Genomic DNA, 16,827 nt, shown 5'->3' with positions numbered 1-16,827 from the left:
GTAAGTCAGACTAAAAGTACGTGCATACAACATCTATTTCAGGTGGATCTGCACCGTTATGCGCCTGAAAAAGCGGTAAATAGACTCTAAAACGCCTGGCTATCTGCCCTGCAGTGTAGAGATGATGTGCTGATCATGTGTTCAGTCTTTTGAGCTTCTTTTAACTGCTTCAGGTTTCCAAAAATATGAAGCGGTTGAATGAAGTGACCCGACCATTCCTCAGACGACTTCCGCTTGTAAGTCGCTCACTGGTTTATATAATACAATTTAATTAAAAAACGTTCCCCAAAAGATGTCAGAAAAGAAGCAAAAAAGGAGCTTTAGCACAAAAGACACCGGTGTGTCCTGAAGCGTCTTCTGCCTGAAAAACCCATGGCATTTGCTGATGGCTAGAAGATATCGTGTGCCCTTACCCTTTAAATAGTAGGAAAGTCCTCCCATACACAGACTAAAGGGCACTTTACACGCTGCGATCTCGCTAGCGAGCATACCCGCCCCCATCGGTTGCGCGTCACGGGCAAATCGCTGCCCGTGGCGCACAACATCGCTTACACCCATCACACGGACTTACCTTCCCTGCGACGTCGCTGTGGCCAGCGAACTGCCTCCCTTCTAAGGGGGCGGTTCTTGCGGCATCACAGCGACGTCACACGACAGCCGTCCAATAGAAGCGAAGGGGTGGAGATGAGCGAGACAAACATCCCGCCCACCTCCTTCCTTCCTCATTGCGGGCGGCCGCAGGTACGAGGTTGTTCCTCGTTCCTGTGGTGTCACACATAGCGATGTGTGCTGCCGCAGGAACGACAAACAACCTCGCTACTGACCAGACAACGATTTTTGGTAAATGAACGACGTGTCACAGACCAACGATTTTTGCCTCTTTTGCGATCATTTAAGCTCGCTCATAGGTGTTACACGCTGCGATGTCGCTAACGACGCCGGATGTGCGTCACAAACACCGTGACCCCGACGATATATCGTTAGTGATGTCGCAGCGTGTAAAGCACCCTTAAGGGTATGTGCCCACGATCAGGACTCGCTGTGTTCAGAACGCAGCGGGTCCTGACCAGCGGGGCCACATGTCTCCTCTGCAGGACAGGAAAACAAAGGAGACCTGCAGATGACTGTGCCCACGATCAGGGTTCAGTGCGCTGCGGTCTCGCTTGTGTTCTCCCTACGGAGGACGCATGCGATTCCGCAGCAAACAATTGACATGCCGCAGTCTGGAAAGACACTCCGCAGGTCAGTGTTTTCTGCGGAAAAAACAAGCACAGTGGGCGCGGGTTTTCTAGAAATCCAATCCACTATGCTTGTACTGTACAACGCAGCCTTTTGGACGCAGCTAAAGCATGCTGCGCCCAAAACGCTGAAAATACTGATCATGGGCATGCACCCTAAAGGTGTCAGAATCCGCCAAGATCAACAGATTCGGCCCATAGTTTAATGTGTATGGCTGCCTCTGACTGATGATGTCTGGGGAGATAAGGATTCAGCATGTCAGATTTAGGACTGAAGATCCTTATATTCTTTAAATGATAAGCCTCCAGAGATGTTTGGCAGCGGCTTTCTTATAGGTAACAAAGGAGTGCTTGGTAAAGTGAGCAAACCTGTAAAAAGGTACGTTCACACTGGCGTATGACTCGCACAAGTGCAATGGGAGAACATCTTGCATTACACTCGGCCCCATGTAAGACAATGCTGCAGCTCAGATCTGCGAGATTTTCCTCAGCCGTAATCGGACTGAGGGGAAAAATACTCAGCATGCTGTGATTGTCTGTGAGTCTCAGATCTCTCGCACCCATACAAGTCTATGAGTGCGAGTGAAACATCAGACATCCAAGTGCAGTGCGATATATGCATCAGCTGACAATGTACCGTGTTTTTCCAAAAATAAAACACTGTCTTATATTTTTTTTGCCCCTCAAAAAAGCACTAGGGCTTATTTTTGGAGGAGGTCTTATTCTTGGAGAAACACGGTTGGGGGTAAATTTACCCCCCAAAAAAGCAGACCCCCCCCACTTCCCAGGAGACATACTCACCAGACCAGGACGTCTGCATGGTTCCCAGGTCCCCCTGTGATCTCCGGTGGTTGCTGGACGCCGTCCTCCCCTGCTGCTAGCTGACACACACAGCAGATCGCAGACACACACAGCAGATCACACACACAGCAGATCACACACACACACACAGCAGATCACACACACACACACACACACACACACACACACACACACACAGCAGATCGCAGATATACACAGCAGATCGCAGGCACACACAGCTGATCACAGATTCACACAGCCGATCACAGATACACACAGCCAATCGCAGGCACAAACACACAGCAGATCGCAGATATACACAGCAGATCACACAGCAGATCGCAGGCACACACAGCCGATCACAGATACACACAGCCGATCACAGATACACACATCCGATCACAGGCACACACAGCCGAACGCAGACATACACAGCCGATCGCAGAAAAACACAGCCGATCGCAGACACACACAGCTGATTGCAGACACACACAGCAGATCACACACACACACATCACATCACATCACATCCAGCACTTACGGCAGCAGGGAATGAGAGCATGTCACGTGTCCGGCCGCAGGTCCAGTTCCTTGCGCTCCACTGCACTGCCTCTCAGGATTCTGCCGGCGAGAAGAGATCGGTGTCGCTGGATGAGGTGAGTGTGTATGCGATCCGATGTGTGTGCGATCCGATGTTTGTGTGTCAGATCTGGTGTGTGTGTGTGAGATCTGATTGTGTGTGTGTGTGTGTGTGTCTGAGAGCTGATGAGTGTGGGTGTGTGATCACTGCAGGTCCTACTGCTCAGTGTCGGGTGAGTGTAATTGCCGGGTGCCGCTGTGTATAATGAAGTGTCCTGCAGTATCTGTAACTCTTTTAGCTGCAGGGACACTTCATTATTGATCCGCGACTAGGGCTTATTTTCGGGGGAGGGCTTATATTTAAGCCTTTCTCCGAAAATGCTGAAAATCCCTGCTAGGGCTTATTTTTGGGGGAGGTCTTATTTTTGGAAAAACACGGTAGGAGACTGAAACAGCATTCTCTCCCTCTCCTCCAAAGCTGTGATCAGATCACACGATTTCAGCAGAGCATGAGCCCAGGGACATTAGCAGATTGCATCCCGATACTCTCGCATAGGATGCCATATGCTGATGTGATCCCAGCATAATGGAGAATTTGGCAAGATAGCTGCTGGCCGAATGATCAGACAACGGTATATATGTATGGAGGCATTAGTTAAACACTTGTAAAGCTGAGAAATGTGGCCTAACTTAGATGGCTGTATTATCAGCCCGGCAGAATGAACATATAATCATCAAGTATAACTACAAGAACAACCATCAGTACATGAATACATCACCAGAACCACAGTCAGTACATGCCTACATCTCCAGAACGATCATCAGTACAGAAATACAGCCCAAGAACCACTGTTAGTACATGACTGCATCACCAGAACAATGGTCAGTACAAAAACACAGCCTGAGCACAACCGTCAATACATGACACATCACCAACGTTATAAAGCGATCACTTTCAGTATCAGGTTAGCCCCTATCATATAAACTTGTATACCTTAACAATGGTAAGGAGATGATTGAAATTGTTGTTACCAGCTATCATCAAACTATGGACCATACAGGTACCACAGTACTGATTAGTTGCTGGTAACAGCACTAGTAAACATTTAGTTAAAGGTTTGGTCTGAAGGCAAATCTAAATCCCTATCTATTTAGTGCCAAAATGTAATTTTTTTTTTTAATATACTTGCATTAATAATTTCCTATCCTTCCCTAACTACACTATCTAATTGTTATTCTCTCTTTTTTCCCCTACTTCCTTTTTGATGACTCTTAGTTTGAGAATCCCAATGCACTGTGCATGCTGGGATACTCAAACAAGATGTCATCAGGGGGCTGATGCTGCAGTCACTGCTGCAGCTTCTGACCCATCCCTGAAATGAAGCACCATCAGTGATGCTCATTTCAGGGGCTGGACTTGTCCCTTCATGATGTGCTCTGTCCGATGTGCACAATGGAAGCACACGCTCTGATGCCGGCTCCAATCAGCAGTAATGAGCTGGCACCAGAGCAGTGTCAGAATATCCGGCGTACTAAGAACAGGTGACGTCACTGGTCTCTGCACGCCAGGTATTGTGACATTGGTGTCAGCTCGATATTGCTGATCTGATTCAGCAATAGAGCGCGTGGGTTCATTATGCACATCGCACAGTGCATGGAGACTAGCCCAGCCCCTGAAACAAGCGTCACTGATGACGTTTCCTTTCAGGGAGGGGCAGAAGCTGTGGCAGTGACTGCAGCCTCTGCTTCATGATAACACTTCTTTCGAGTATGCCAGCATGCACCATGCTCTAGGATTCTCAAAAGAAGCGGCATCAAAAAGGTATATTAATTCTTAGGACACATTACTGCACCAATCTGCTAAGACCCCCATAGGTGAAGTGCATGGCTCAGGAGACAGGACTCTGACTTTCTACTGAATCCGCGCTGCTCTGTCTGCTCTCCTGCACTTTTCTAATAGATCTTTGGAGCAATTGGTGGGGGGCTGGGGACCTGGTTCCCCTCAGATCTGCTAAAAAAAAATTACCCTAAAACCTATAAAATAATTTCTATAACTATATAAGTCACTCTTTAAGGTGCTTTTCCCTGCTGCTGATTATCACTCTACCTCAACAAGCTGTCAATCACCTGATGGAAGAGCAAAATATTTCTTCGTATAGTGACATTTTTACTATTAAAAGGAAATCTGTCACCCACAAAATGCCGATCACCCTGCACAAACATTCATTATAGGGAATGTCGCCCATAGAAAAATCATACCAGGTGTATACAGCCTATACAGAAATCATACCAGGTGTATACAGCTCATACAGAATCATACCAGGTGTATACAGCCCATACAAAGATCATACTAGGTGTTTACAGCTCAACTTACGATTTGATAAAAGATTCACTTTTGTTTATGGCATAGGTCACGCCTAAAGTGCACAATGCTGCCTCACTGCAAATAAATAAATAAATAGGATTTTTCATTGTTAGGTTACACTGTACCTATCTGGCATGATTTTTATATGGGCTACGTTCCCTAAAATAATGTTTGTATAGTTTAATTGGCATTTGGGGGTGACAGACGCCTTTAAATATCTTTCTTGGCTACACATTGTCCTGTAAACACACGCTGCCAAGAACAATGCTATTCTATGTGCACAGGACGATCATGTTAAAGATCGTCCTGTGCACATGAAAGTGCGGTCACAGGCTGAGCAGCTATTAAACCACTGACCATCTGCTGGATATAGATCATTGATCGCTTAAAACCTGCTTTAGCGAATGTGTTTAGCTATCACCTGCATTTTTTCCAGGTTCAGACCTCGGTACCTCACAGCTCCTGGTGCTATGGTGACTTCACATCCACAGCTCATCTCTGCAGACCTCCATCTTCTCCACTCTTCTGCAGCACACCACGACACAGTGCCCTTAAAAATAACATATCATTATAAAAATAATTACCCATGCTGGTCCCTAAAAATAACATATCATTATAAAAATAATTACCCATGCTGTTCCCTAAATAAGCCCCCAAACTAAATAACTGTTCCTCACTTTAATCCCTGCACAAAAAATGACCCCCACACTGTCTATATTATGGTACATTGCTTCCTGACTTCCCCCTTTCTATACCACACCGTTTCCCCTCGAGTTAGGGGTACTTTACACATTGCGACATCGCTAGCATTGGCTAGCAATGTCGAGTGCGATAGTACCCGCCCCCGTCGCACATGCGATACCTGGTGAACATTATCGCTACGACAGCTTCACATGCACATACCTTGTCGGTGACATCGTGGTGGCTGAATTGAAGGAATTGATTCATTACTAGTGATGGGTGGACCTGGACTGTTAAAGTCCATGTCTGCATGGTTTCAAAGGTGCCAGGCCTAGGCCTGGGATTCCGGGTGTTTGATTCGGCACTAAAGAAATTTAAAAAAAAATAAAGGAAAAATAAAGAAAATATGAATGAAGTGAGCGCTTCATACTTACCAAGGCTCCGTCGCGATTGTACATTGCTCCTGCGGCCTCCCTGGGCCATTCATCATTGCTCATCCATATGCACTGCTTTCCCCGCCCAGTGGCCAGCCTGGTGTCTGCGATTGGTTGCATTCAGACGTGCCCCAGCCTGTGTGACAGCATCTGCCTGCAACCAGTCATTGCTCACTGCAGCTCATTCATTCTCTGTCTGCACTTACATTGGGCAGTCATGCTCTATGGCCGCTCGCGCTGTGACTAAGATGTAGCAGAGCTGGAATCGTTGTCGAACTTCGTGTGGATTACGTCAGACCTGCAGAGGTGTTTTTGGGGTTAATAAAGTGGGGAAAGAGGGTGCTTTTTGTATTTTCTTCCAAATAAAGTATTTTTTCGATGTTTATTTACTTTCACTTACAGTTAATGATGAGATAATTACAGTTGATGAGATGAGACGTCTCATAGACGTCTAGGGCTTAGTAGTAGCTGTGGGCTGTTATTAATCCCTTATTACCCTTATTGCCACCACACCATGGCAATGGGAGGAACCGGGTAAATCGCTGGGCTTGTACAACTAATGCATGTGACATCCTGGGCAGCTGCAGGTTGCTATTTTTAGGCTGTGGGGACGGCCTATAACAATGGCCCTCCCTAGTCTGAGAATACCAGCCCCCAGCTGTTGTACTTTATCTTTGCTGAGTATTAAAATTGGGGGGGGGGACTGCACGCCAGTTTTTTAAATTATTTATTTAAATAATTTAAAAACAAAAACAAAATGCATATGGTCCCTCTTATTTTGATACACAGCCAAAATAAGTACAGGGCTGGGGATGCTGCCTGTAGCCTTATGCTTCATCTGTGCTGGGTATCATTCATAATATGGGGGGACCCTACGCCATTGGTTTTATTTATTTATTTAATTTATTTGTTTATTTTTACTGTACGGGTAGAGTCACACTGACGTCTGACTCGCACGAGTGCAGCGAGAAAATCTCACATTGCACTCGGCCCCATGTAAGACAATGCTGCAGGTCACATTTGTGAGTTTTTCCTCAGCCCAATTCGGACTGAAGAAAAATATCGCAGCATGCTGCAATTGTCTGCGAGTCTCCTATTACTCGCACCTATACAAGTCTATGGGTGCGAGAGACATCGGATTGCACTCGGAGGACATTCAAGTGCAGTGCTATATATGCACAGGCTGACAATGGAGGAGATGGGGGGATTAATCCCTCCCTCTCCTCTGCAGCTGTGATCCGATTGCAGGATCGGGTCACAGTCACATGACAATCTGACCACGTTTGCACCGGAGCCTGAGACGAGGGTCATTAGCATATTGCATCCAATGCTCTCGCATCAGATGACATGCACCAGTGTGACCCCAGCCTACGATATAGATGTGAAAGGGAGCCATCAGCTGACACTCAGACACGCTGCCACTCAGTGTGTGGGTGCAGCTGACTGCAACCAAACACAGGCGCCAGTGGGCGGGGAAAGCAGTGCATATTCAATGAATGTTAATTAGCTGCTCCGGAAGTAAATCCGCAACCTGGAAGCAATTGCCGTCATGACAGATCCTTGGCGCATGCTCCTATCTTCCTATGCCTTCTACCAACATTTTTAATCTCCGGTGTCTGATCCCCATAGACTAATATGGGGGCCAGATTCCCAACCCTTCCTATCCCTTCTACCAACATTTTTAATCTTCAGTTTCTGATCCCCATAGACTTATGTGGGGACCAGATTCCCAACCCTTCCTATCCCTTCTACCAACATTTTTAATTTTCGGTTTCTGATCCCCATAGACTTATTTGAGGACCAGATTTCGGATTGGAACCGGATTTAAAAAAAAAAAAAGATAACACGGACCTGCCGGTCACGGTTCTCTGTGAGTCTGCTCATCTCTATTCATTACCTTTTTAGAGTGACTGACAAAAAAATAACAAGCTGAGGATTTAACTCCCGACATTTCCATAAAGGAGTGGAAGAACTTGTTGTTTTTCCTGTCCCAAAGAGGAGGTTTAAATCAATGAAATGGAGAGAGTCGCTGCGATTTAAAAAAAAAAATTAAATTCTTCTGGCAGCTGTTTATGTTGACCCAAGTTATCATATATTGCTGAATGATCAACAGCTTACTAGAGGAAAAGAAGATCTGACAGAGGTAGCGGTTAGAATGAGTGGCTACAGGATGGCCAAAAGCAAAAGGAATTGTGTCTTCCACGGCAACTGCAGCTATAACGTCATCCTCATCAGATGAGGATTTGGGTCATCCAGTGCTGCTGCTCCATATCTTCAGCCTCATCAGTTGAGGATTTGGGTTATCCAGTGCTGCTGCTCCATATCTTCAGTTTCATCAGATGAGGAGTTGGGTCATCCAGTGCTACTGCTGCCATATCTTTATGCTCATCAGATGAGGAGTTGGGACATCCAGCGCTACTGCTCCATATCTTGAGCCTCAACAGATGAGGAGTTCGGTCATCTAGTGCTACTTCTCCATGTTTTCAGCTTCATCAGATGAGGTGAGGAATTGGGTCATCCAGTGCTGCTGGTCCATATCTTTAGCCTCACCAGATGAGGAGTTGGATCATCCAGTGCTACTGCTCCATGTCTTCAGCCTCATCAGATGAGGAATTAGGTCAACCAGTGCTGCTGCTCTATATCTTGAGCTTCAACAGATGAAGATTTGGGTCATCCAGTGCTGCTGATCCCTATCTTCAGCCTTACGAGAAGAGGAATTTAATTTTGGAAAGTATTTGGATTACATGGAGCAGCAGAGCATAGCCACAGTGAAAAAGAATCCACTCCCATAGCACACAGATTGACCATATTTCAGCAAAATTTTTCATTTGCTCTCAACGAGGTAGAAGAGTTCAACCATTCATCAAAACTGACTGCATGAGGCAATTCCTTTATACCCTTATGTTAGAGATTGTTGCTCTCGTGGTCAACGCTTTGCCACCAACCCAAGTTAGTGTAGAGAGGTTCTTCTCTACCTTTAAAATAATTGTCAGATTTGAGGTCATCTATAAAGAAGGATCTGATGGAGGCGATACTATTTCTCTGAACAAATTAATTGACTTCAGAAATGTTATTCAGTAAAGTTTTGTTGAAAACTTTTTTCCCACTTACTGCATGGTGTATTGCATATTTACAATTTAATCAAGTTTTTTGTGTTCTAAACTTGTATGCCAATAAATATACCGTATTTTTTGGATTATAAGACGCACTTTTCCTCCCAAAAATTTGGGAGCAAAATGAGGGGTGCGTCTTAAAATCTGAATATACCTTACCGAGAGGTGGAGAATTGATACGGTTGGCTGTTTGTATGGGCAGCCAACTGCCTCTCTGTGCATGTGGCCGGATGCCTCTTTGTGCGGGCGGCCGGCTGGCTGCCTCTCTGTACGGGTGGCCAGCTGACTGCCTTTTTGTACGGGTGGCCGGCTGACTGCTTCTGCGTACGAGCAGCCAGCTGGCTGCCTTTCTGTACGGGAAGCCAGCTGGCTATGCTGGCAGTGGAAGCTGCAGTGGCTGTGTGGAGGGTGTCCCAGATGCTCTAGCTTCAAATGATGGCGCTCGGAGTCAGCACGTGCGCAGATGGAGCTCTTGGCTTAGAGCTCCATCTGCACATGCGTCACTATGGGTGCCATTTCTTTGAAGCCTGGACCGCCGACAGAGCATCTGGGACACCCGCCACACCGGCCTGCTCCATACAGCCAGCACAGCTTCCACTGCCAGCGCAGCTTCCGCTGCCAACACAGACCTACCGCTGCCAACACAGACCCAGCACTGCCAGGCACAGACCCACCGCTGCCAGCACAGACCCCACCAGCACCACCCCTACCTCCTATGACTCAACTCCACCACCACTGCCCCCCCACCGGAGTAAAGACAGAGCCCATTTTTTTTTTTTACAATTTTTTATCTCTAAATTTAGGGTGTGTCTTATCTGGTGTGTCTTATAAAATGAAAAATACTAGCATCTAGAAACTAGAAAAAATATTCGCATCAGAAACATAGGAATACTAGCAGTAATGGCAGTAAAAAACAATAGTAATAGGGTGATGATACGGAAACAGTCATAGTAAATTTAGCAGTAGTGACATGAAAATAGCAGGTAAAAGGTCTTGAGCTGATTCCAGGTATGACATTTGCACTTGGAAGCTGTTGTTGTGAACCCACAACTTGCAATCAAAGGAGCTCTCAATGGAAGAGAAGTAGACCATCATTAGGCTGAAAAAAAGAAATCCCTCAGAGAGCACGCTCCAGAAAGTAGGTGTTTCAGTATCTAAGTCTACCATAAAGTGCAAACCATTAATCAGCCTTAACATTAGAAAAGCCAGATTATACTTTGCCAAAATACTTCTACAGAAGCTTGGTAAGTGTGCCTTGAATTTGAAATAAATCACCAACAAAGCATTCACTCACCATCATCCCGTCAACCTACTGCATGCTTCATGGTGGCACTTCACACAGACATAGCGGTTGATACCAAAAATCTAAAAAATTAACTCCTCAGAATACAGTGCTGATTTCCACTGAAATATTTTCTAGTGTTGTTTGCCAAAACAAGCCTCTTCTTGTTAGTTCTCCTCACTACTGGCTTCTTTGTAGCAATTCAACTATAAACCCTTTTTTTTCAGTCTCCTCCTTACAGTTGATGTTAAGATGTGTGTGCTACTTGATATGTGGTGTATGTATTATTTATGAAAACTGCTCTCTGAGGTGCTGTTAATTTGTGTTTTCTGAAGGTGTAAGTCTGCAGTCACATAGTGACTTTAGACTTGTAGATTTGATTTAAGGGTGCTTTACACGCTGCAATATCGCTTGCGATAGCGTGCGCGATAGCACCCGCCCACGTCACTGTTTCGTCATGGGGGTGATCGCTGCCGTAGCGAACAATATCGCTACGGCAGCGTAACACGCACATACCTGCTTAGCGACGTCGCTGGAGACACCGAACAATCTCTCCTTTAAGGGGGAGTTTCGTTCGGCATCACAGCAGCGTCACTAAGCGGCCGCCCAATAGCAGAGGAGGGGTGGAGATGAGCGGCCGGAACATGCCGCCCACCTCCTTTCTTCCTCATTGCCGGTGGACGCAGGTAAGGAGATGTTCGTCGTTCCTGCGGTGTCACACATAGCGATGTGTGATGCTGCAGGAACGACGAACAACCAGTGGCATGCACCACCAATGATATTATGAAAAGGAGCGACGTGTCAACGATCAACGATTTTTGACGTTTTTGCGATCGTTGATCGTCACTCCTTGGTGTCACATGCTACAATGTCGCTAAAGCCGCCGGATGTGCGTCACTAACGACGTGACCCCGACGATAAATCGTTAGCGATGTCGCAGCGTGTAAAGCACCCTTTAGACCGGACAATCCTTTTAAAGTAACAATGGACTTCATTTTCTCTGTATTTACTTTAGTAATTCTAGTTATAATCTGGGTTAGAACAGTTGTGGAATAGAAATGAGCACTATATAAAACTGTGTATCAACAGTGCCTCTACAAAACACACCTCATAGTCTCAAAGACCTTCTGAAGGCTAGTGATTCCACAAATGAACTCCTGATGAAGCATACCTCTTCAATAGAAACTATTCAAAATGACGACTTGATGAGGCTACTTAAGAGAATGCTAACGGGGTGTAAAGCTGTCGTCAGAGTAAAGCCTGCTTTACATGTTACGATTTCGCATACGATATCGTATGCGATCGTAACCGCCCCCATCGTATGTGCGGCACGTTCAATTTGTTGAATGTGCCGCACAAACGATTAACCCCCGTCACACGTACTTACCCATCCATACGACCTCGATGTGGGCGGCGAACGTCCATTTCCTGGAGTGGGAGGGACGTTCGGCGTCACAGCGACGTCACGTGGCATCCGGCCAATAGAAGCGGAGGGGTGGAAGGAAGAAGGTGGGCGGGATGTTTACGTCCTGCCCACCTCCTTCCTTCCGCCATGTCGGCGGGAGCCGCGGACGGAGGTAAGCTGTCGTTCAATGTTCCCGGGGTGTCACACACTGTGTGCTGCCTCGCGAACATTGCACAACTGCACGTTCATTTTATGAGAAATGAACGACGTGCATGTGATGAACGGATTTTCGTTCAATCGCAATTGCGCGGAGGTTTTACACGCTACAATCATACTTACGATGCCGGATGTGCGTCACTTACGACGTGACCCTGCCGACACATCGTAAGATTTATTGTAGCGTGTAAAGTGCCTTTAAGGCTGGAGTCACAGTCACACTCATGTATGACTCCCGCGAGCATCGCCTTGTCCTAGAGAAGCCGCCAGCTCTTCTGACAGGAGTGTGCAGCTACATGTATTTCTATGCAGCTTCTGTGAGGAGAGCCGATGGCCCGTACGGGTGATTCCATCCCTAATTGAGTCACACGCTAGTGTGACTCCAGCCTTAAAGAAAGGTACTTTTGAGAAATTATGTCACTGCTGATGTCAGGTTTTAGACAGTTTTTAATAGACGTTATCTCTCAGCTGCTGTGTTGAGTGGTTTCACTGGCGACTTCAGGAAGTAGACAAAATATAAAAAAACTAAAATGACTTTAACGTAAAGAAAAAATTGTGCACTAGTCCTACTTTCCATATGGATAATGCAGGAAATATACAGAAGCAGTCATCCTTACATAATGCTGGAAGTCTGTATTTGCTTTATATATTATTTATCTCATGCTTTTTTTTTACTAACCAATACAAGCTGAATTTTTCTCATTTCTTCGTCTACGGCAAAGCTTTCATTCTGCAACGGGGCCCACAGGATGTGCTTTCTTCTCATGCTACCAGTAGATCATAGATGGAATGCACTATAGCCAAGATTGTGTTTTGTAGAGCTGCAGTATGGACCCACCTGAATAACTGTACCCTGTATAACCTCCTCAAGGTCACCTAGAGAGGATATCAAGTGGTTGTTAAGAAATATGAACTACCAAACATTCTAGAATTCTCTGAAGGGCAGCGGTATGGGTTACTGATTGTGCTATGTGCCTACAGGTACTGTAGTGAAGGTAGAGTTCACGTTATAATTTGGTAATCACCAAATGACCACTCTAGAGGCATATAAACTACCGTCATAGCCACCTTTCTTCATCTACATTCTGCAGATAGCTGTACATCATAGGTTATACCTACCTATCAGATAAATAGATCAAGTGATTATCTGATATGTACTATAGACATGTTAGAAGATGAGATCTGTAAGGCCCTGTGCACACGCTGCGGTTTTTCATGCGTTTTTTCTTTTTTTTTCTTAATCTGCATCAAAATCTGCATGTCTCTCATGAAGCCAGAAAAGTCTATGGGTTTTTTTGATTTGCTGTGCACACACTGTGGTTTATTTCCGTCCGGTTTCGGTCTGGTTTTTGATGTAGAAAAAATCTGCAGCATGTCAATTATGAGTCTGGTTTAGCAGCATTATACACCCATTGACTTCAATGTTGCCATGAAATAACGCTGCTAACTTGCAGGTGTATCACACACTGTGATGGTTTAAGTCCGGTTTCACAGCGTTATTTCAACCATTCCTGAGTGTCTCTCTGTCTGTCTCTGCTTCACACTCAACGATCACCATCACAGCTGTCACACTGCTCCCGCAGCCTCTCATTCTTCTTCCTGACCTGCTCATAAGCCTCATTACATATTCACTAGATCCGCTCATTAGGCTCATACATATTCACTGCTTCCCCGTCTGTGATTGGTTGCCGTCAGACATGCTCCCATGCTGAGTGACAGCTGTCTTACTGCAACCAATCACAGCTGCCAGTGGGTGGGTCTATATTGTACAGTAAAATAAATAATTAAAAAAAAAAACAAAAAACAACACGTTCTGTCCCCTCTAATTTTGATACCGGCTAAGATAAAGCCTCACAGCTGAGGGCTGGTATTCTCAGGTTGGGGAGATCCACATTATTGGGAGCCCCCCAGCCTAAAAATATCAGCCAGCAGCTGCCCGGAATTGCCGCATCCATTAGATGCAACAGTCCCAGGACTTTACCCAGCTCATCCTGATTGCCCTGGTGCGGTGACAATCAGGGTAATAAGGAATTAATGGCAGCCCACAGCAGCCACTAAACCCTAGATTAGTCATGGCAGGCGTCTGTGAGACACCCCCTCATCACTAAGCTGTAAGTGGAAGTAAATAAACACAAACACCCAAAAATCCTTTATTTGAAATAAAAGACAAAAAAGCCACTCTCTTTCACCTCTTTATTAACACCCCAAACATCCCTCCAGGTCCGACGTAATCCACACGAGGTCCCACGACGCTTCCAGCACTGCTACATGTGACACTCACAGCGAGCGCCATAGAACAAGACTGTCCGCTGTGAGCTTCACACAGCAACTGAAGTGAGTCGTGCTATCAGCAGTGACGTCACTCAGGTTACCCGCGGCCACAGCTGGAGTCCTCCACCTGTGACAGCAAATCACTAGAGTGACTGAAGTGAGCCACAAGTGGAGGACTCACCTGAGTGATGTCAAGTGAGCCTGAGTGTGGCTCACTTCAGTCTCTCCCCCCATCCTCCACAACACCAACCACATCAGGTTTTTCATCAGCTGCCCACATGTGAAATTGCGGGTAAACCGACTCCAGCCACATCCCATTTTAACATGCAGTCCTCTAATGACCATTCCAGTTTTTCTGCAGAAAATATCTGCAGCTCATCTGTAGGGTGGCCTTATGATCTCAGTTATTCTATAGTACTCCAAGCAAACAATTGAACAACTCCACTCTGAAGTAGAAGAACATGGTTTTTAATTAATAACCACACTATACCTTTTTATATACATAACTGCCAAAAACTAGTATAATATAGACAACAAGAAACATAGTATATGGCCAAAATCAATCAATTTATTAACAGATTTTATTAAACATAAACATATAACATACAAAATGCCAACAGGTATTGGGAGGACAGAGAATATTGCACACTATAAAAGTAGATCAAAATGATATCCAAGGATTAATAAATATAAAGTGAGACAGTGCTTGTAAACATCCAAGGAAAATTCATTATATACTCAGCCTGAATTGCAGCCTATGGGATTATAAAGTGCAAAAGTGCACGTTCTAGCAATCAACAACCAGCAGGGGGAGCCCAAACAATTGATTTATATAGAGATCCAGAGTAAGTGGATAATATAATTATGCAGAGCAAATTTAAAAAGAATTCGGGCTACTGCAGTGTGCAAACATGCTAAGAAAGATAATAGCCGGCGGCAAAAGCAGGGCACAACAGGCAAAGAAGATAAGAGATCTACAATTAAATGAGTGAATAGGCTTACAAGTAGCGCATATTACCTCTGTCCACACACCCACGCCTCCAACGCACGTTTCGTGACAACTTCTCCCTGAAGAAGTTGTCACGAAACGTGCGTTGGAGGCGTGGGTGTGTGGACAGAGGTAATATGCGCTACTTGTAAGCCTATTCACTCATTTAATTGTAGATCTCTTATCTTCTTTGCCTGTTGTGCCCTGCTTTTGCCGCCGGCTATTATCTTTCTTAGCATGTTTGCACACTGCAGTAGCCCGAATTCTTTTTAAATTTGCTCTGCATAATTATATTATCCACTTACTCTGGATCTCTATATAAATCAAATGTTTGGGCTCCCCCTGCTGGTTGTTCATTGCTAGAACGTGCACTTTTGCACTTTATAATCCCATAGGCTGCAATTCAGGCTGAGTATATAATGAATTTTCCTTGGATGTTTACAAGCACTGTCTCACTTTATATTTATTAATCCTTGGATATCATTTTGATCTACTTTTATAGTGTGCAATATTCGCTGTCCTCCCAATACCTGTTGGCATTTTGTATGTTATATGTTTATGTTTAATAAAGTCTGTTAATAAATTGATTGATTTTGGCCATATACTATGTTTCTTGTTGTCTATGGTTTTTAATTAACCCAATATTGAGGGAAGCTACAAAGGCACTACAGTTAGATATATAATATTTTAATGTTGGATGAATTTTAGCTGGAGATCTTTACTGTACATGAAGCCAAGGTTTTCTTTCTGTGGCCTCCTTTGGCACTTGACAGAGACTTCCATCATTAGAAGTCTCAAAGCCAAAGTTAATTCATAAGCAATTGATTTGACCAACAAAATATAATGCTTGCTGTATCAACACTAACAAACTGGGGGGTCAAAGTATGTGAATTTTATTAAACTTGATATTACTATCTATATGTCCTTAAATTTTCTAACGCATGATTTCAAGATTTGTTAACTACAAAACCTAAGTGATTGATTGTAAACTGTGAATTTTAATTCTTTTTAGAAAATAATTTCTCATTTTAAATTAGGACTGACGTGTTGCCAGCCAGTGGCTCTCAGGTACCAAAACCATGCAGGAACTGGAACCCCCCTCTTTTAGGAAGCTTGCCCGATGATTTTCTTCGCATATTACCCCAGCAAATGGACAGTGTACAGGTAAGACAAGTAAATAATGATGTTGAAGGATTTTCCAGAATTAAAAATCATGGACGCTTTCTTCCAAAAACAGTGTTGTGTCATGCCTGTTCAAAGGTTGTGCGTAATATTGTGTCTCAATCACATTTACATGTTGTTTCTTCAGGAACACACTACTCCTTTGCCTCTGGACTTCCTGTTTGCCAGGGGCACTGCACTCCTGAAGATTGACAATCCAGACCACCTGCGTGGTTGCACCACTGGTCTCAACTGAGTACTCCTCCAGGCTGCTTGCAGAGGCAGCTTAACTT

The 16,827-nt window shown here is 44.9% G+C and overlaps 1 protein-coding gene across 3 annotated transcripts in view; it reads left to right on the top strand.

The window, feature by feature from the left end:
* CUEDC1 (CUE domain containing 1) overlaps positions 1-16,827 on the top strand; it is a 217,816-nt gene that overhangs the window by 103,436 nt on the left and 97,553 nt on the right. For all 3 annotated transcript variants that reach the window (XM_075335838.1, XM_075335836.1, XM_075335837.1), the window contains one exon: positions 16,411-16,537. In XM_075335838.1, coding sequence (XP_075191953.1) covers positions 16,411-16,537 — 127 coding nt within the window. The remainder of the gene's footprint in view (positions 1-16,410; positions 16,538-16,827) is intronic.

The sequence above is a fragment of the Anomaloglossus baeobatrachus genome, chromosome 2, assembly GCF_048569485.1.
Source record: "Anomaloglossus baeobatrachus isolate aAnoBae1 chromosome 2, aAnoBae1.hap1, whole genome shotgun sequence".
NCBI classification, from domain to species: Eukaryota; Metazoa; Chordata; class Amphibia; order Anura; family Aromobatidae; genus Anomaloglossus; species Anomaloglossus baeobatrachus.
The sequence above is the reverse complement of the archived record's forward strand: the minus strand, read 5'-3'. Positions and strand labels throughout refer to the sequence as shown.